Source organism: Gasterosteus aculeatus, chromosome 13 (assembly GCF_964276395.1).
Source record: "Gasterosteus aculeatus chromosome 13, fGasAcu3.hap1.1, whole genome shotgun sequence".
Taxonomy (NCBI): domain Eukaryota; kingdom Metazoa; phylum Chordata; class Actinopteri; order Perciformes; family Gasterosteidae; genus Gasterosteus; species Gasterosteus aculeatus.
The window spans coordinates 7,109,386-7,130,847 of record NC_135701.1 but is presented as its reverse complement, the minus strand read 5'-3'; the positions used below and the strand labels follow the sequence as shown (position 1 = coordinate 7,130,847).

At 46.8% G+C, this 21,462-nt stretch overlaps 1 protein-coding gene across 2 annotated transcripts in view; it reads right to left on the bottom strand.

Annotated features, from left to right (window-relative positions):
- efna5b (ephrin-A5b) overlaps positions 1–21,182 on the bottom strand; it is an 80,963-nt gene extending 59,781 nt beyond the window's left edge. Inside the window, exon 1 of one of the 2 annotated variants that reach the window (XM_040195862.2) lies at positions 19,870–21,182. In XM_040195862.2, the coding sequence (XP_040051796.1) occupies positions 19,870–19,994 (125 nt within the window). In that variant the 5' untranslated portion in view covers positions 19,995–21,182. The remainder of the gene's footprint in view (positions 1–19,869) is intronic. The other variant, XM_040195863.2, reaches the window with a different exon arrangement.
- Between the last annotated feature and the right edge of the window lie 280 nt (positions 21,183–21,462).

The window sequence follows — 21,462 nt, the reverse complement described above, 5'->3', positions numbered from 1 at the left end:
CACCTAGTTCACACACACACACACACACACACACAGCACAGTGTCTACGTGGCTTTGCATGGTGTCTCTCTGGCGTAGCCCCCAGCGCTGATGCTGCCGCGACAGCTGTCTGAATCAGCAACATCCAACATTGACCGAGCGGCTGGGGAAAGCAGAGGGGGGTGGGGGGGGGGGGGGGGGGTGGGGGGACGCCGTGTGAAGGTAAATGTGTGCGTGTTTGACTGTGTCTGTACATGTACACGACCTGAAAAAATGAAAAGAAAACGAGAGGATGGAACCATGTGGGACGAATTAGGCATTTTTGTAATGGAGGTCTTGAAGGACCTACGGAAACCTTGTTGGGAACAAAGGGGAACTGTTAGGCACACTGGCCCCCTCTTGGGTCGCCTGGTTCAGTGACGAGCTGTGAATCAGGGGCTATTTACCCGGTAATGCACAGAAATAATAGACCTAAATTACTGAGCAATGCCACCGTGTCGGTTTTGAAGGAAATAATTTTTCCTGAGGTAACCTATTGTATTCTTTGCCTAACCAAAGGACTGTAGAAACCAGTGTGTTCCATCGACTGGGAATGTTGTCACATCACCGTGCTGGTGATGAGCTTCATTGTGCCCAATAGGTGTGTCTTTTTAATTGTGTGTTCTTTGTACAGGCGTGGGTGGATCTGACGCGTGGTGTAGCTGTGACAAATGACTGCGAAACCAAACGTCTGTTCACCTGGCCATTACGCGATACATGATTCATGGCGCAAATACACACATCGCATTTTGAACACAGAGCGGAGGTGAGTCAATGAAGGTGAACGAGGTCCTCGTCGCTTCAAAGGGTCCATTTCTCACCGGGTCATCTCTCTTCATTTTTCCTCTACTGCCTTCCAGTAGCACCTTTTTAAAATGCAGTACATATACCAGGGCACTTTACACTATTAAACCCTCCCCCACCCCGCCCCCATGGTGTCTGATCTGGAGACGCGGGTCATTTGTCATCAGAGGGGGGGGGGTGAGGAAACAGCGAGCCCAGCGGGGGGGAGGCCCACGCTGGGCCCGGCGGCTCTCGATGCCGTTCAAAGAGAATCGCTGAATGGAGTCAAAAGTAGTGGAGCGGCAGCCGGAGAGGGAGAGAGACCGTGTCACCGTGGAGGGTCCGTGGGCACAGGAGTCCGTGGGCACAGGAGTCTCTCAGAAAGCAGCTCGGCTGGAGACGGGGAGAAGGTCAACGCGGTGGAGGACAGCAGATAGAGCGAGCTCTGCATAGTGTGCAACCTACACACACACACACATGCACTTTGGCCCACGCACAATATCCACCAACGGTAAGGGGGTCACGGATGGGCAGCGTCCCGCTCTGTGGTGTGTGTGTGTGTGCGTTCACACGCGCTGACCCCATGAGAACCGATGGCGGCTTGCAAACGCAACGCACGCACAAGCGCGCAGTCAGGCTCTCATTACAAGCCGTCACACGGAGAATTGGAGGAAGAGGAGGAGGAGGAGGAGGAGGAGGGCAGCGTGCAAGCTCTTTTCTTATTTTCTCACCCGTCTGCATTACGTCTTTGCATCGATGAGAGGGAGGTAGCGGGGGGAGGAGGGGAGGCACGTAAAACCGAATGAAACAATCAGGGCAGTGGGTGTAGGGAGTGGGCGGCTGGGAGAGGAGGTTAAGGACGGACGCGGGGACAGCCAGAGCGCACCACGGGTGAAAAGAGAATGAGGAACAAGAGGACACTCGTCTTAAGAGTGGCCAACCGCCGCTGTGACACTGTAATATTGTGCGCTTGTATTGTATCCCTGTGAACATGCAGATACTGTATCGATCGGGCTGGGAGGGGCAGGCAGAGGCAGAGGGGTGTTTGATAAAAGAAAGGACGGCGAGGGGGGATCAGAAAATCAATTGCTTCTGCTTTAATGACAGACTGAACAAGAGGAAGTATAAAGACACATAAAGAGGGGAGCGAGAGAGAGGGAATAAAATAAAGGAGTGTTAGTCAGCAAGCGTGGCCGGTTGATTGGAGCCCGGCTGTCTACGGTGCACCTTCTTCCGCTGCACCCTCGCCTCCTGCACCCTCGCCTCCTGCACCCTCGCATCCTGCACCCTCGCCTGAGCCCACACTCCTCGCGCCTTCGTCCCTGGTGCTCCGGTCAGCACAATCTGTCCTCTGTCGGCAGAACCTTCACCTTTCCTTGTTTTGTCAATAACTGTGTTGCTACCAGGGGTGGTTGGAAAGGCACAAACGCACACACACACACACACACACACACACACACACACGTACACACTAACACAACAACACACACTAAATAGACATGGATTCCGAAAATTCAGATCCATGCTCAAAATGGTTGGAAGTCATTAGAATAGTGTTTGCTGCGTCGCTAAATGTCAGGTGTTTGTTTGTGCGAGTGTACATTAGGACTCTGTTTGAGGGTGTGTGTGTGTGTGTGTGTGTGTGTGTGTGTGTGTCTGTACAGTTCAAAACATTGCGTGCCAAGAAACACCCAGGGAGATCTTTATGTGGGCCCACCACGTGACCCAGCCCCCCCCTCAGCCTACATCGACAGCGTAAGCCAGACATCGACCACTTATCTACCAGCCCCCCCACCCTCCCCCACCCCTCCTCCGCCTGACTCCACCCAAACCCCATCAACGACACAGGACCAGGCAAGCGTGAGAGGAGGGCTGGCGATAGACACGAAATGTGGCACGAAATGCAGAAACGGAGCCCCCTCAGACACACACACACACACACACACACGCACGAGTGAAGCACACAGACGTCTCAGCCTTGCAGCCAAGCCTAAAGTGTGGTTAACTTCTGGCATGCCGGGCAGGTCCAGAGGCAGCTGTTCTTAAGAGAGACGCCATGGCTGGATGGAAAAAATCTTCCTGGTGTCAAAGCAGCCAGGAGGACTATTCCACTTGCCTTTTAAATGTTCAAAATAGCCCAGTGTGTGTCTATTGAACTAAAATACTGCACACTAATACAGTATATACAGTGTGATCTTATCTAATACAAACCATGTAATGAAATGTAACGAGCAAATTACCATCTTTACTCTATTTTTGAAAAGGTCAAATAGTTTATACGGTGTAATCTAAATGATCCTTTGAAGCAAGTTTCAGCTGGATTATTTAAATTCAATTTTTGAATCAGTTCGTCACAGAATTCTCTCTATCCAGATGGCTAATATAATAAAACAGGAAAATTACATATTTATGTCCGCGGGTGGGTTTGGATAACCTTTAAATCTGCAGTACGCGGGTGATCTCCTGCTACTCTCAAACACGTCCTCCTGACCTTCCAATTAGAGCTCACTAACCAACGGCAGCAACGCACTAAATCTCCCCCAGGCTGAAAGGTTTGGACACCGGTATAAAACAGCGCGCTATAAAATCATTACTGGGCTGTAAAAACACTAGAAAAGTCTAAATTAAAAGACCAACAGACACGCAGAAAAAACAACGCCAGGAGGAGAGGAATCACTCTCTGTCCAGATATGGAGAAGGACAACATTTGCACAACAGACGCAATGACGCACGCAATTCTACCGGGGGAACAATATGCAGATAAGTACAGTTTGTTCGAGGGAAATTCAAGGGGAAGACAAGAAAAAGAGATTAAACTCCCTTTCTGATAACAAAAAGTTTATTGGTAAATCCATACGATAAGCCATGACAAGCAAATAATACCACATAAATCACAAATCAAAATCAATTATCATCTATCACGCTGTGCTCCGTGAGCAAATAAACATATGGCTAATCTGAGCTGCACTGTGACATTTCATTAATTGGCTGTGAAAAGCTCCACACAAATAGCACATGTTCACACAAATGTATCAAAAAGACGGTGGATCATCCTCCGATCAGCCGTGTGGGTATTTAAACTAAATGCCAACCGGCAGATTAGCGGTGGCATTTCCTGATGAGACTTTTTTTTTTCCTTGATAATACACTAATTAGGTCTCGAAAATTGTTCGTCCCTGTGTTGCAATCGGAGAAGTACATTTCTGTTGCATTCCTGCACTACGTATTGACATAAAGCCATGTTGAATAATTGCACAGCTAATATGTAAATATGCAAAGGCGAACCATTAGCGGAGCAATTAATGGTGGAATGGGATGATGACACATCTAACTGCTGCACAATCTAATTTGCGATGGTGTAATAAGCCATTGTATGGCATTAATGACATTACATTCATGGCGATGGGGAGGGGCGCTCGTTCCAGACAGAGCGCGTAAAAGGTCACCCAGGAATGATTAATCGGACCAGGCCTCAGCGGCTGGCGCATCAAAAATTGTCAACTGAAATTAAAAGTGAAGTCGTAGTTTGCTCGCAGATCTGAGATGCTCCCAGTCCACTGTGGGAGGGGGGGAGGCGGGGGAGAGGGGGAGGAGGGGGCTCTCTATTAACGTCGCAGTGAGACAAAAAGGGGTCTAATCCGTACAAATAGCGTCGCACCTCGGGCAAACTGAGCGGCGCTGTGGACCAACGACGTTAACGGCACAATTCCCACGTGATGTGTGACCGGGAATGTATTTCCCACAGGGGGAGCCACCATTGTTTCCACGCGTCAGAGCAGCAACGTGGTTTACTATAGATCGGGTTCATTATTGTACTTTTCCTTTAATTAAAATGTGTTTCTCAGTTGGGATTTCTAAAGAAGGAATTAGTTGCATAGAAAACAAATAACCGCAATCAAAAGCATTCTGGCCCTTCCAATTTAACTTTTTAATAAGATAAAGGCGAGTCTCTTAAGAATTTAAGCACCGCAAGAGATAAAAGACATTCATGGCAGAAGACGACTGCAAAAGCAGCTCAATGCAGCAAGTAGCCTGTAGGAAGAAAACAATAAAACAAATCAATGGTAAGCTTGTAAATGCTGCATTTTTAGTTTGAAAAGGAGAGTCTCAATCGGAAAGAACTCGGTAAGTCTGCGATTAACAGGCCCTCTATCACTTATTGATCCACATTTATTACCTTTAAATGCGGGTAATTGCGGAGAGTTTGGTGCAATCTCTGTCTGCATCTTTATAGAATGGCTCCAGTAGGTGTATGGGCCTTAAGTGCACTCGTAAATTGGTTTTATGAGTTTCTGAGACATATCGCTGCTAATGTTTCCACTCGGCGGTTTTATGGCCACATTGGACTCCGGTGAAAGATCCTTTCTAAAATATGGCAAAAGAGACTTTAGGAAAAAAAAAATGTATATATATATATATATAAATATATAGATACATGGAATGGATGTGGAGCCTTCATTTCAATAATAATAATAATAATAAATAAGTCCTTCCAAAAAAAACAAAAAACAAAATGCATATATTAATTAGTTTATTTGGTCATTATATTGGGGAAAATAATTTACTGATTAGAGGAGGTAGAATCACTAGAATCAAAAACAGTGAGTAGTACTTGTATCTGAGGGAGCATTTAGCACACACACACACACACACACACACACACACACACACACACACACACACACACACACACTGCGTACAACTCCCTGTCCTATTCTCCAGATGTTCTCTTTCACAGCTCCGTCAAAAGACTACCAGCATTCAGCCGCCTTTCTATTTTCCGTCATTCCCGTTCCACCTACTCGCACCATCCGATCCCGCCATCAAAGCAGGCCACTCTGCCAAACATGATCCCCGTCTGTTGTGTGTTGGTTTGGTGGCGGATTAAACAGTTTCCCACTAACTCTCTGATGTGGACCTTATCTCAGGTTTCTCTTGACACTGCCGGTGCTGTGGTGTTATTAGAAGCTAAAGGGCTTTGTTACGGAGCACAAAAGGCAGCGCTAGGCAGCAGTTAGTACGGCTTTGTTAAGGGTCAGAGAGGTGTTAAATAGACAACACCTGGGCTTGTGTTAACACCTTCACCTGAGGCTACATCCACACTTCGACGTTTCCCTCTCCAAAAACGCATGTGTTCGACCTCGTTTACATTGGGCGTCCGACGAAAAACGGATACGTTTGGAAATGCTCCCGAGGACGGATCGGTATGAAAACGCCGACATTCCGTCTTCACGTGGACGGTAGGAAGCGGATGAGTTAGGAAACGGACGCGGCCCGCACCCGCTACTGGGCTGCTTCTTAGCAGGCGTGATGTGGACGCAGATCTTTTTTGTGTGGACGTAGCCTGAGACATTCAAGGGAAGTATCAAACCTTATAGAAACTTTAAAAAAAAACAATACAGAAATGAGCCACGAGACAACTTCCTTTTTTTATTTCCAAGAGTGTATTGAGGAATATTCTAACGTTTGTTTCACACAATTTCCCAATAGAAGGCCACTCTCTATTATTGAAATGGAGCCAATCGCAGGCCTCCTCCAGAGGCTGCTGATTATCGATCATCGCGTGGTTGTAATGCGATGTCCTTGCCTCTCTTACCTGCCTGAGGAGGCACAGGAGACAACTGGATCAGGTCCAAGGGAAAACCAAACCCGCGAGTATGAATATACCGTGCCGATACCAGTCGCGAGTTCTCCTCTCATCCATCCCGTCGTTTGAAAGACATTTTTCCCTTTCAAAATCTGATTGACATCAATTATCAAAAGCATATTTGCCCACAGTGGAGCCTCGGAGTAACTTTGGGGGAGAAACAGACCACATTCTGGGCCGGCTCAGTGTCAGACCGTGTTACGCTGGATCCCCATCTCCTCTCCCTCCCGCCTCCTTTCATCCCCCTCTTATCCGCCTCTCCCCTAGACACGTCTGGCTGGTCTACACACGCGATCCTCACGCTAGCTGGACCTAAGCCCCCGTAAAGGCTAACACAAGCTCGGTGTAGAAACTCGTATTTGCGGCCCACCTCCATCCCTCTAAACCCCCCCCGCCACCCCACCAATCCCTCTCCTCCCTCCTCGTGCTGCCTGACTACACGTTCGCTTTGCATTACTTCTGCTATTCTAACTTTTCCACTCCTGAGCACTATCAATTATGCACTAGAATAACAGTGGGGCCAGGCTCTGCAGCGGGACATAAAGGCCGATTATGAGTGTGAATAATTCAGCCATCTTCGTGCCATGTTCCTCTTACCACTGATACAGCCAGGGAAGTCTTCGCTGCTAATGCACGGTGGCAAGCGCAATGCGACCTGGTCTTAATGTGAGGACAGCGCTCTACATTCCCAGAGAGAGGAGCGAGCGCAGAGCTGGAGAGGACATGAAAAGCATGGCTGCGTTGCATTATTAAAGCGACTGCGGACCAAATGTCACTCACATTGACAAGGCTGACACTGGCACGGACCGGCCGACTGACACCTGTCAATCGGTTAACAAGAAAAACGGGAATATATGGGGCCAAATTGATCATGGAACGCAGGTTATTCAACTTATGGTAATAAAAAAAAAAAGTTACGGAAAATGAATAAATGAGAGCAGACGAAGAGTCACATGGAGGAAATGTTGAACCAGACATCCTGGATGCTTTGGGTTCAGGTCATACGAGTCAGACAAGCGGAGAGCATTTCATCACATTCACGGTCAAAAACCTGCCTACCGTGACTTCATTTTTCATGAATTGCGTGCAGAGGTTCGCAACTCTACTTAGAGATCACAAACAGTAATGAATATTTCATCACTGCACCCACAGCACGCACTCTAATCCAACACCAGAAATACCATGCACCTCTTTTCCCACAGGCCAATAATCTACTTCTACTCCGTACTGACCACTGAAACATCTGCAAATTGTCAGGATTTTCCAAAGAAGGTAACATTTGTATTTTCTAAAGCCAAGCCAAAGTTGTGGAAACTATTAAATGCATTGGGATTGATTCGGGGGAATTAACATATATATTATAGTGTAACTCCACACACAATTTAGAAAAACAGACAAAAAAAGTAGTCAAGGGGGTAAAGAGGGTTTGAATGCGTTGATGTCCACTTGCCTCGGATTTAAGAAGATTTTCAACCCATGAAATGCAGATTTTTATAAATTTGGTAATAAATGGCTTAACATCAATATTACCACCAGCATTAATGTATTTTCTAACAATACAGTCAAATCACTTATTTTACAGCTGAATAAATACACATATTTAAGTGTGTGGTGCCCCGTTAGTTGTCAGGGTTGCGGGTGGGAGGCAGGACTCAGACGCAGAGTTGTCAGGAAACACAAGGGACTTTAATAGTCAAAGGTCAAAAATCCAAGGGGGCAAAAACACACAGGCATGAACTATGGGTATCCAAGACAAAGACAGGACATGCGTGGCTAAAGACAATGACGCGACAAGTGACACAGGAGACACATGGCTTAAATACACAAGGGAGGTGCAGGTGATTGGACACAGGTGGAAACTATTAGACGATCACAGGGGACGACGGGACAAGGCAGGAAGTGAAGTTACCCGGGGACACGAGTGGCAGAAAACTACAAAATACAACAGGAAGTGAAACCACACCGTGACATTAGTGAATTAATATATTTGAAGAAAACCTACACCTGAAATTAAATGTTAAAAAAATTAACAAAGAAAATTAACATTTAAAAAATATATATTTTTTATTGTATTGTTTGGTAAATATTTTGACTAATAGCTGCTACATTTTGTGGCAAATGTGTTACTTTTTTGGTGGTAACAAAGTAAGCTAAGATGTGACTGGATGAGAATAAGATTTCATCCAGGCCATTTGTCCCAATGTTGGATGAATGCGTCTCACATGGAGACAGACATTATTGTTTCCAGAGGAGAACATTGTGTTTTAAGTGTTTCAGTATTAACCATCTAACTCTCTGAAATTCTGCTGAAGTCCTAAAATAGGAACCACAAAGTACGAGGGAGAATTTGGCAAAAAATGTGAAAATGTCAAAAGGCATATTTAACTAAAATCCGCCAGGCCAAACAACATGTCATTTCTGGAGAAAAGAACAGCCCCCTCCCTCCCTCCTTCCCTCCCTTTTTCTCTTATTTGCGCTTCCGTTTGCCTTGCACGCTCTAATCCTGGCTGGAATGTCTCCGGTCGTGGAGTCCCGCGGCCGTGAGGAACAGAACAGCAGGTGAAACTGAACTCCCCGAGGACTTGTCCCGCCTCACAGCGACTCCAGTAGTTCTACTCAAAGCAGACCGCAGTTAAACTACAGTGCAGCAGAACTTTGCGGAGCAGGACCGCTTTTCTATTTTCTCTGGGGCCGGAGTGTAAAAACAAATACAACAAAAACAATTCTAATCCATCACATTAACTTTTCCAGTTTATTTTTTAAAGCAAACTGGCATACTTAAATGTTTCTTTTTATGTCTTAAACACCTTGAATAAGCACCTTCTGAATTATTGGCAGATTATAAGAGATTATAGATTAGTGAATATGCCTGTGAAGGTTATCCTCACTAAGTAGCTTTGACCAATATTATTTAATTAATCCCATTTAAGTTTTATTTTGAACATTTTAAATAAAAAAATGATCTGAACTGAACTATCTCTGCCATGTCTACATTTTTTTTGTCCTGGTGCTGCCTAATTTATTTATTTTTTTGGTTTGGTTGCAATGTTTCATCAAACACAGATACCCCCTTTCTTGGAGGTGAGAACATATGTATATGAAGGGAAGAGGCGACTGGCAGTCAAGTGCTGCGGCCAAAACATACTGACCACACACCACCACAGCGGGAACACATGGACGGCACAGTTAAAGATCAGCTAATTCCACAGACAGAGGAGAGGAACGGGGGGAAGAAAGCAGGAGGAAACTGGCTGGCCTATATTTCGGGGTTCATTTTGCGGGTGGAGGAAGAAAGGGGGGAGGGGAGGACAAAGGCAGAGGAAAAACTAAAGAAAAAAACCTGATGTTAATCAAACTTCCAGATGCACTAACTTCTGAAAGCGTCTACGAACCCGGAACAAACCCAAAACCATGAAAGCATTTCATCAGCACCTTTGCCATTCACGAGGAGAGGTGATGATTTCCTCTTCAATAAATCTACTTAAGTGACGTTTTGGTTTTCAAAGCGCAACAGTGAGATTAAGGACATTAAAACCTTTTGTATGCATGACCATACTGACAGTAGAAGAAGAAAACACCGCTGAGGATGTAGCCATAGGCAGCGCTCATCACCTCTGTTTATCCGGAGGGCTTAGACCACTTTGGGGACTCCCCTTAAGTCTCACTTATCTCATTAGACCCTTAAAACTGATTAATATGAATGCCAGCAGAGGCCAGCTCAAAGCATTCTTAAGAAAGGAGGGAAGGAGGAGAAGGGAAGAGAAGGATGGGAGGAGGGGTGTGAGGGGGGGATGGAGCAAGGGGGTTTTTGTGTCTCCGGACAATGAGCTGATGGCTTTTTAAGCCTCTCAGTGGCTCTGGGTTAATACCCTGGGCTGCAGTCACGGGATAGGCCGCGGTTCAAAGGCTGCTGCACTCCGAAGCTCGCTGGGCCCTGATTTGGAGGAAGAAAATGAATACGAATAAATACCAACTCTCCTCTTGAACCTCACTTAAGAAATAATGAACTGCCCTTTTAAACCAGTGGGTGTGTGTGGGTGTTTGTGTTTGTGTGCCGCTCTATGTTCTTTGGGGTTTCATATCTGGTGTTGTGGGATAATGTTTGGCGTAAGGCGGAGCAGTGGGAGCCGCGATGAGGGGAGAGGAGTTGGGATCAATACATACTACAGTTTCACACAGGAATACCAACCGCCGCCGCGCACACGCACGCCATGCCTCTTCGCAAAAAATGGAAAAAGCTATCAAGCGGTTCTCAGAGGAGCAGGAATTGAGAATTGGGTGAAGAATAGTGGCGTGCTGTGCGATAGCAACGGGTTTGTGTTTTTTGTCGCTTCTTTAAAGAGGGCCTTTGCGCAGAGGTCTGCTCAGGATAACCTGGGGATATCCACGCACACACACACACACACACACACATTTACAGTAGGGAACGAATACCGGATTCAAGACACAGTGCACGTTGTGCATTTGTAAACATCCTTCATCATCTGCTTGAGCATTTGTGGCCTAATGAAAGGATCCTGCGAAGTAGATCTGAAACCGAGGTTTTAGTTCAGTTTTGCTGATTTTTATTGGATTTTTATTGATTTATATGTAGCATTACATTCAAAAATAAATATTCTCTTTGATTTTTGTTATCTTGCATTTGCCCCACAAGGTAAGATCGAGCGTCAAAGACAAAACACGTAGAAATTGGCAACAAAGTGAGCTACCCACCGCTTGAATTATAATCGTGCATAATCGTAAACATTATTCATCACAACGAAACAAACGCTTTATGACCTTCACTTGGTGAAAACACAGCTCATTCCTATTGCGGCAATTTGTCTCCACAGCGGATGAGTAGCATTTTGGAACGAGACCGACCATTAAGCCGCCACATTACGCACACCGTGGACTTCTGACTGCGACACACGCACGTCAGCGGGAAATTCACTTTCAAGGGCACAGTGGGCAACGAGTCACAGTAGTTAAGACCAAGATGCAACTTAGCGTCACAGCAACCAACCCCCAAGTAAACACAGGCCTGCCTGTGTGTGTGTGTGTGTGTGTGTGTGTGTGTGTGTGTGTGTGTGTGTGTGCGAGTCTTCAGTGTCAGGGGCAAACAAAAGCAGGGGTCTAAACCTGAGCGGGCTTAATCCTGTCTCTGTAGAAAATAACCCCACTGTCACTAAATCCGGTACGCAAAGAGGACACCCCCTCCGGGTGAAGACCCCGCAGTCCGTCCCTCGGAGAGAACCACCGCCAGCCAACCAACCACGGTCGAATCCGCCGCCATCTTTAAACCGTGGCAAGGACAGACAGCGGGGTGTGGGGAGGGAGTGTGGGGGGGGGGGGGGTCTGATGAGCTGGATGGCATGGAGGGAGGCAGATGAGAGAGGATGGGTGAGGCAAGCTAGGAATGAGGGGAACCTGGTCCTTCTCGCTTTGCTTCTTGCGTTGCGTCCCTCCCGACCACCACCCCCCCACCCCCTCCCCACGTGTCCGGCGCCCACTACACACTCCTCCTCTCCTCCATTTTTTTTTGCCATCCGAATGTACAACTTCAGCTGTGCTGTTCTCGCCGGGCCATTCACACAATTCTCCCTCGCTCCCCCCCCCACTATTTTTCTCCCTCCTTCCCTCTCCCCCCCTCACCCCCCCGTTTTAAGCGCATGCATTACTTTCAGCCCGGGCTGTGCGGAGTGAACAGACAGAGCAGAACAATGGCTGCCTTTCAGTCCCACGGCGTAGCGTGTTTGGTTGTTGGGGGGGTACGAGGGGGGGGGGGTATAGGCGGGGGGGGGGGGGGGGGGGGGGGGCATTTTTCTATACTGTCAAATGAAAAAACGACACTAATGCAGCTAGCTCATTATTGGCATGTATGTCTTTGCCGCTATAGTAGACTGAGCGTTGCTTGTTAATTTACATGTGCGTCGTTGAGAAATTGCAGCAGCTCTTTACAAAATAGGTGATCACAGCAAAATAAGGTCACGGGATCAATTAGTGCTTTGCCTTTCATGACTTTTCCTCCATGCAAAGAAAACAAAGGAAGACCATCAATGAATACACGCCACACAGGTGGGGTGGCAAGAACTCTGCTTGTAGCCAAAAGCACCCCATGACTTTATTTTGGGGTATGAACGTATGGAAATCACCCAAGTAGATTGTCTCAATTCCAAAGGGGAAGGAGACCACACAGCTGTACAGTCCCTCTGTCTGTCTGTGAAGACGAATTACCTCATGAGTCATTTACAACTGGCTACAAGCCGTCAATTAGGTCTTTATTCACATGCAGGAGATGTGTTCTCATCGGGGATCTATTCTCCACGCTGCTGCCCAGCTAGAAAAACATCCAGTCACCCCCCCACTCCCAAGTTAAATAAGGAAAAACAGCAGTAAAAGGTCCGAAGTCAGCCTACCATGAACGGAATTATCTGTGGAAAATGTGTCTGGCAAAAAAAAAAAAGAAAACGGTCTCAATCGTTCCTGTCACATTTTCCAGCCGAATCGTGACCGGGGACAGCAAGAAAAAGTATTTTTTGGAACCCATCAGGCGTTTTTTTGGCCTTTGCAAGCTGGTGTGTAGAATCCCGTAAACATAATATGGCGTTGACAGTAAATTAATTTAAGGAAGCCAAAATCAACCAAAGCAGAAAGAGCTGGCTTAAATCACAGCAATTGCACGTCGCTATCACTCCCGACTGCACCCTCGAAGTGCTCAGAGGGCATAAGAGGGTATCAGAGCTCCCTCAGTAGCGCCTCTTTCTGGTCAGGGGTGATAGATCAACCGAGCGTTACTACAGTAACAGCTGCTTCTGAGCCTCCATCTTACAGAGGAGCTGAAGAAAGACGTAGTGGCGCCATTTTCAGCCACGAACGAGGACTTATCATACACAATAGGGAGATTCATGGAGGGGCGTTTTGACCCAGATTGATTCATGCCCCCCGGCCCCCCTGGTCTGTGACAGGTAACGGACCTGCAGCAGGCCTCTATCCTGTTAAACGCAATTTGTGAGGTCTTAAAATGAATGAAATACGAGCCTTAAAGATATGGGAGCGGAATAAACCTCACAGCGAAATAGTTCATTTCTCCCTTTCCAAATGTACACACGGTAAATAAAAAAATGTTTGGACAGCCGTATCTTTACCCAGAGCTGCACTGGGGTGGCACGAAGTGACTTTAGGAAAAATAAAGAAAGTGAAGATGGGGGGTGGGAGGAGGGGATGGGGGGGGACGGGGGGACTTTCCACAACTTTGACATTTTGAGTGAAACTGAGACGGTGAGAGCCGGGAAAGAGATAGAAATTGTCCCTCGCATAAACAAACACATGCATCTATGCATTTATTGGTGGGCAACAAGCAAGAATGGAAGAAAAATCATTATTTTCTTGGCTGCACAGGCTGGTTAATACGTTATTTTTTTGCGAGCAGCCTTCCTTCTGAAAGTCAGGGGTGAACGAGGGCCAAAAGACAGATCGCTCAGCTGATAGCAGTGTTTCAGCACTCCAGCTGACCTTGGAGTGATTACTCTGAAAACAAAAACCTGGAACCTAAAATCTGGTTCCCCAGGCCAGCGAGGGAAACATGTCCTGCGGACGCGGAGCTGCCAGGCAACACTGTACATTTCCTGCCAATATAATAAGAGGCTGCCCTTTGGTGGATAAAACAAACATTTATCGCGCTGCTGGTATTTGTAAGCACCAATTCAACACCATTGACCTTGGTCAGGCAAGAAGAAATATTTATCTAATCTTTAACAAACACAGGTTTTCTGAGGCAATGTTTGAATGAATAAATCAGAGAAATCAAGGTCAAAAATATCAATTGTTCAAAACAATGTGCAAGACATAATTCTTTTTTTGTTACAGTATTTATTTATTTACAAAAACAAACTAATAACCAACCTTTATTTATGGACAGAACCTTTTAATAAAAAAAATATATACAAAATATATTACTGTAAATTATAATCCCAATTAAAATATATATATATATATATATATATATATATATATATATATATATATATATATATATTAAGGATTTCTATAAATATACCAGAAACTGAAGATTTATTCCCATTTGTAGGCTGCCGTTGACCAGAATTACCATATCCAAGACAGGCTGACCACCGGTCACCCCCGGCGACGGGGCTGCTTCTGTCCGCCACACAGTGCCTCCACAAGGGTCACGACCAGCAGTCCTCCCCCTCTCCCACCGCGCGCCGGAGAACAGCTGCTCTGCCAAGCACATTGACTAAGCATTGACTACTGCCTGCTGGGCTTATTCTCTAGTTAATAGAGGGAGAAAAAAAACTAATTTAAATGGAAAGTGCATTTACAGGTCTGGTGAGAAAACACAGAGAGCCATTTAAACCTAATAGAAGTATTACATCACACAACAGCATCATTACAGTTAGCTGTTTTATTGCCCGTCAGGTCCCGTATTTGTTTTTAACTTCCACATCCTCCGCCTCGCTTTCGCTGCGTCCCCTTAACCCCCCCCCCCCCCCCCCCCCCGGCCCCCTGCTGTCCCCCCCCCGGGTGCCTGTGCTTGCCGGTGCCACGGGCGTAGCAGAATGACAGAGCGAGGGGTCATTAACGCAAACTAACCAGCCCTCAGACAGAGAGACGGAGGCGGGGGAGAAGAGAGTAAAGCACGGCACCTACTGCGAGACTGTACAAATGATATGGGGGGGGGGGGGCAGGAGAGACTAGCATGGGGTCAAAAAACAATACACGTTTTGCAATGTAGACTTTTTAACGTTTTATTTGAATAAGGAATAAAAAGAGGACGTTGCCATGTGAAAAGACGCTTTGGGTGAAAGGAAGAACATTCCATCCTGACGCGTACGGGCCTTTGTTGGCGTACAGTCAGCGTTCGCACACACGTTTAATCATGTCCCACTGGTCCGTGACAAGTAACGAGCAGTCAAAGGGAGAAATAAGCAATTATTCTGGTATATATGAGTCTGAAGGAGAGGAAACAAGCCCCATATGTCCTCATTGCTCATTTGGTATGTTGCATTCACAAACACACACACACACACACACACGCAAAGACGAGCCAGACACTGTGCGCGTATCTCCCGTTCCAGGAGAATGGAATAAATACTGCACACAACCAACCAAGAGGCCAGAAAAATACATTCCATGCCTGTTGAGCTACACAATAGGCGGAAAAATACGAATTCACCTTCAGCCGTTTGCGTGAGCGCCAGTGCATCAAACAGCCAACGGTAATGTCACCCTCCACTTCAAGGAGAGAGTTGTAGTTACTACTTTGTCATTCACAGGCCAACTTTCCGCTTCGTTATTCCTCGCCGTGTGTGTGTGTGACCTCTCCCTGAGCTCCTCTCACAACGCGCCTGACCTCTGCGCGTCTTTCTCCACCATCAACCGCGCAGGGACTCCCGAAATATCTAATTGTATTCATTCATTTTCTGCGCCCCGGCAAGGAGAGGCAGACACAGATAGGGAGGAAGGGAGGCGAGGGAGGGAGGGAGGAAAAGACGGGGCGAGGCAGAGCGGCCCGAGAGGCAACGCGGGAGAAAGTCGAGGAGGGATACGGGGGAGATGAAAGAGCATGAGGGGGAGAAAAGGGAGGAAAGGGTCGTCTCCTCGGCATTACGGCTGAGACACCATTAGAGCCACTGGCTGTCCTCTAATTATAATAAAAACTCACAAGCAAAGGCAGTCAGAGGGCAGCATCCTGAGAGAAATGCCCATGTACTGTATTTATATGCGGCTGAAGGAAGGACGGATAAAACTCCAACATTTCCGTCCCTCAAAATAACTTTTTTGACGGGATAAATGCTGAAAAGGAAATATAAAGTGAGACTCGTTTGAACAAAAGAGCAGGTAAAATGGACTGGAAATGCAAGTAAAAAAGCAAGTTTCACGCTGGATTTGATAAATAAGTGAAGCCTACGAGACGCTACGGAAATCCCCTCTGCCCCAAACGCCCCAAATCGCCTCAACAACACAAACCCCGAGCAGAAGGAAGCGTGGCACCGCTAATGCGGAGTCCGACGCACTAAACCAATAAACACCAAACTAGCAACGCTTTTCACTTACAACCACTGGAAAACCAAATATAGGAAATACCAAGCTGCAGAAGAACGTTTTGCCGAATAAAGGTTCCATTTTAGACACAAAAAGTTGTTATCTGAGATTCCACATTCAATGCGTACATTGAAAGTCTCGGCTGCAGTAATGTTTTGTCTACCGTTGAGTCGAAACCACAGCAGGAGGAGCCTTTTTAGTTACTTTTGTCTACATCTAGTTCAAACTTTCCCAAAGGATTTTACAAAATTGAAATAGTTGGAAACAGGAGTGACAGAGTTTATCCGTAAAGCGGCTTTTTGCTAATATTTCTATAAATCGGTTGCCATTTCTGTCTGAACACTTCAGCGTTTTGTTCACGCTGATGTAAGACGTGCAACTTGGCCACAACAATTTCACAGCAAAACAGACATTGTGAAAAAAACGAGCTCAAACTGCCGCTTTACTGCGATAGATCATTTTGCTATGGAGCAATTTTCAAGCCTGCGCAAGTTGAAGTTTCAAAAACGAACGGCAACAAAGGGCTTTTTCTTCTGGCGGTAAATGGAGCTTTGTTCAGACACCAACAAGAAAGAACCTCAAGAGAACCAAACAAACATTTAAAGTTACCTTCTATCGTCATTACGACCAATTACATTTTCGATTCCAGAGCGTTGCCATCATGAAGTCAAACCCAACACTGGCCCGTACGTGCCGGTTCATAGTGCGCCCTGGGCCGTTCACACGGGGAATTCTTGGAGGAGCCGACATTTCGGTCGTGGCTGCTGCGGAGCCGAAATTACACGGCGGTGCCACGCCAGCTTTCCACAGTCGCCTAATGCGCGAGGAAAGGGACTTTAACACGTATCATCTGAGTCATCAATGAGACGCGTCTTCCATCTCTCCGTCTCCTCCCTGCTGTTGTGTTGCCGTCCTGCCTCGAGCCAGAGGGGTGAGAGTCAGACTGATTCTATTTAGAGTAAGTAGAACGGAGTGACTGGTGTTACGTGGTGTTACAGACTGTCCAAAAACCGGTTTGCTTTTCTCCTCGGGCGAGTCAGGCTCAGGAAGCTACCTATTTCTCAGATGTGAGTATGGACGGGGAGCTAAAGACACAACATGCAGGCAGCCAAATGGATCTCAGAGTTTTGCTTTCTCCTCTCTCTCTCTCTCAGAGGTAGTGTGTCACATCCGAGATCAACAGATTTACTTGAATTTCCCCTATTTTCTCCCCCTGCCACTAAAACTGAGAAAGCTTGTCAGCAACATCTGGAAGATATCAAGTTAACCGAACGGCCAGTCAAGTGAAAAATGTTCTTTTGTAGAAAGTACAACAAAAAAAAAGAAATACAGTCTAAGAAAAGTCTATCAACGGCAGGGATCGAGATTCAATTCACAATTGTGTTTGCGTCCATCGTGGAAAAGTGGTCCATAAATAAACAGCCGGGGCGAGTCAGAGCAAAGACCAAGACCACAACAGTCACGCTCGACGGGATATCAGGCCCAGGATCTACGTGCCCTGCCGGACCGGCCCCGGCTTCGGCAGAGGGCTCGCAGTCAGCCGGCCGCTTGTACGCCTGACCACTAATTGCGTCAAGCAATAAATCATGTTTTGCCGAAACTTCAAACTGAATATAAATAGTTGTGCAACAAATTCAGCTTGGTCTATTAACGGCTTTGTGCGCACTCGGAGGCTAAGCTGTGGATTTTATTCAACAAACACTAAGTGCCGTTGGCAGTTGAGTGAAAGATCTCTGTAAACTCCGGCAGCAGTGTTTAGACTTAATAAGCCGGGGACAAGGCCGTACAGTCTGACTCCACGAGGGACTTTTAGTGGAAAACGCTGTCTCGACAAAACATGCATACTGAACACTGACTTCCAGCCAGTCCGAGCAGAGACGCTGTTCGACTGGAGCAGTATCTGAGGAAAGTTTCCAAATTTAAACTCTTCTGAGGTTCCCTCGCACGGCTCATCTGAGGGAACGGCACATCAATTGCTCCCTTCACTACGGGTGCTGAGTCTAATTTGGTTTTCCTTCCGCTTAATAGCAAGGTAAAAGTGAAAAGCACATTTAACGATGTTTAAATGAACTGTTTGAGTATTATTAAATTCAGACTATGAACTTGCTGGCTGATATGCAAAACATATGATAAAAGAAAAGCTTTTGAAGTTTAATTTGGGGCAACTTTGTCCGTTTTAGAATTAAAAAAAGCTGCACACTGTCAAAAGTTTCTCATCGAAAAAATCCCTTTATGTTTTATGATCCAGAAATAGTTTTTGCAGAATTTATTATGTATGTTTATGAACTCTATCATTTGATCTCTGAAATATCTATTATTTTAAATAACCTAATTGAATATATATATATATTCTATTTTTTATTATTTTTGCTTACATATTTACCAATGTAAGTAAGGCATGTAGCAATCCAACATTATGATGCTGCACACAAAACAATTTTAGAATGTTTACTTATAAACTTAATTACAATGAACACAATTTGGATGAAGGAAACGTTTGTGACAGAAAAAAGTGATCTAAAAAGTAATAACATTGCTCTCGTTTTCTGTAATTCTTCTGCCTCGGTGACTTTATTATATTTATGAAGCAGATCTGTTCTTATACGTGCGCTGGGGCCGCTGCGTGCGCGTAAACTATATATATATATATATATATATATATATATATATATATATATATATATATATATATATATATATATATATATATATAAATATAAGTGTACTTAATTTAGGGAGCTTTCTTAATATTGCCCGATATAGGCTTCATTATATTCTCACTGACTTCATTTAGTAGTCTTAGTTAGGGACGAAGCCACACAGTTAACACCGCATCCGAACGCTGTCCCCTCTCACACCGCGCAGGTCCGACGCGTTTGGCCCACCAAGTTAAGTCGGGCTCAAGTAAGTCACCGAATGGCAACATTGGACGGACTTGAAACTGCTCCCGGTGGGTCCAGCTGGGTGGTGTAGATCAATAGCTCGAGGAACCAGCCACGGTGAAGCTCTGAAGCAACTCACAATGGAGCGGACAGTGGGTGCAACACCAGCCGGTGGATGTTGTGCCCGAGGCGTATTATTACGCACGGGGTCTAAAGGTTCCCCGATGGACGCGCTGATAATGAGGAGCAATTGAAAAAAAATAAAGACACGGGTTGCGGGTTTTTTTGTGTCTGTTTTGCTCTCCTGCCTCTTTCCTCGGCTCCAGCGTGTACCTATACAGCTACTGGCATTATGCCCTCACTGCGGAGAATAAACGCCGATGTGGTCCCGCCAGAGCCCACGAGCGGCCGGGGTTCACGCAGATGCGTGGCCGACCGTCCGCGGTGCAGATAAACAAACGAGGGGAATAAAACACCCGGTGCGAGGCCACTTACTTGGCGTTGGTCCGGTTCCAGAAGACGGCGTAGCGGTCGGCCACCACTTTGGAACTGGGCTCCTGGCTAAATACACACATCAACAGCGCCAGGCAGAGGAAGATGACCATTTCCATTTGCAGCATCACTACGGCGAAACTTCGGCACGTATTCCTCTTCGGCGTCGCGTCGGTCGGTCGGTCGGGTCGTGCGGAGGCGCTTCAACCGGGACAGGTGATGCGCGTCTCATTCACTTACGTGGCCGCTGGCGCTGTTTGTCGATGCCAAACGAGTGAGCCAAAGAAACAGGGCGCTCGAAAGGGGACGTGAGCATTCGAAGGGGTGGGAGACACGTGAGGAGACACTTGTTCGGTTTGACGGGGATTTAAAGTTGCGATGGAGGAAGAGAAAAAAACAAAAAAAAAAGAAAGAAAGAAAAAACCCGACGCGTCACCGTGTCGTCTCTGTGATGCGGGTCGATCGTCCGGATGAATCACAGGCTCTCCCTTCTTTCTTTTTCTAAATGTCACGCAGGGTGTCAGTTGGGAGAAAATATGTCTCTCGCCTAACTCACACAACAAATGCGCAGCACAACAGGCACTGCCTTGTGGCGCGGCTCGGGCGGACGCAGGGCGCGCTGCTGGACGGAGCCTGTGTCAGGGCAAAGGACAACTGCCGAACACTTCCTTTTACTCCACGGCCAAAGCGCAGGAGTGTGTGTGGGGGGGGTACAGTCAGTCCACCGTGTGATGGAGAAGAGAGAGAGAGTGAGAGCGAGGGGGGGGGGGGGGGGGGGCGCTCGATGTGTCCAATGACGCCGTGTGGCGCACGTCAGATGTCCATGTTCTCCATGCAACTTTTTAAAGCCATACAGTCAGCCGGCGGACGGGGACGTCTTTCGCCTTCGGCCTTGAATACGAGGGGGCCAGTTATCCTTTCCTCGGGTGTGTGCCGGAGGTGTCGCGGCCGGGGTGGGGAGGAGTCCTTCTCGCTCGTCGGAGGGGGAGAGCGGACACGTTGGGTTTTCTCATGCGCTTCTCTCCGCGGAGACGCTCGTTGATGTCCGCATCCCAAAACTGGAGTCCTCATACATAAGTCATCGCGCGGCGTGCAGGGTTGCGGGTTTTTCTTCTCTTATTTTTTTTAAAGAAAGAAAAAAAAGAAGACAAATCTCGCGTTTTCCCGCATGCGCGTGCTGGTGTCGTTCTTCCTCGTTCTTGTGTTTGGTCTTCTTTTTTTTTTTAAGACGCCGGGACGCGCAGGAAGGTGAGGGCTGAGACGGGCACGCAGGCAGCTCCGCACGCCGAATGAGGGAGTGGGTTTGGTCACGGCCGAGCGGGGGATAGTCCCATTGGTTTGAAATCATTTCAGTGGGCGTCACTAGAACAAAGACAAGCCCCTCCCCCACGCCCAAAACCGAGCTAATTCAATTACCGAGAGGTAGAGCTGGAAGGGTACAGGGGGGGTGAGGAGGTGCGCCGGACAGGGACCGCTTTTCAGAAACAGATCCGGGCGATTAGCGCGCATGGCGCAATTTAATCGCATGCAAACGAACGCAGCGAAGCGCAAAGGACAGCGGACTCCAATTACTCCCTCGTTTTTTTTGTTTTTAGA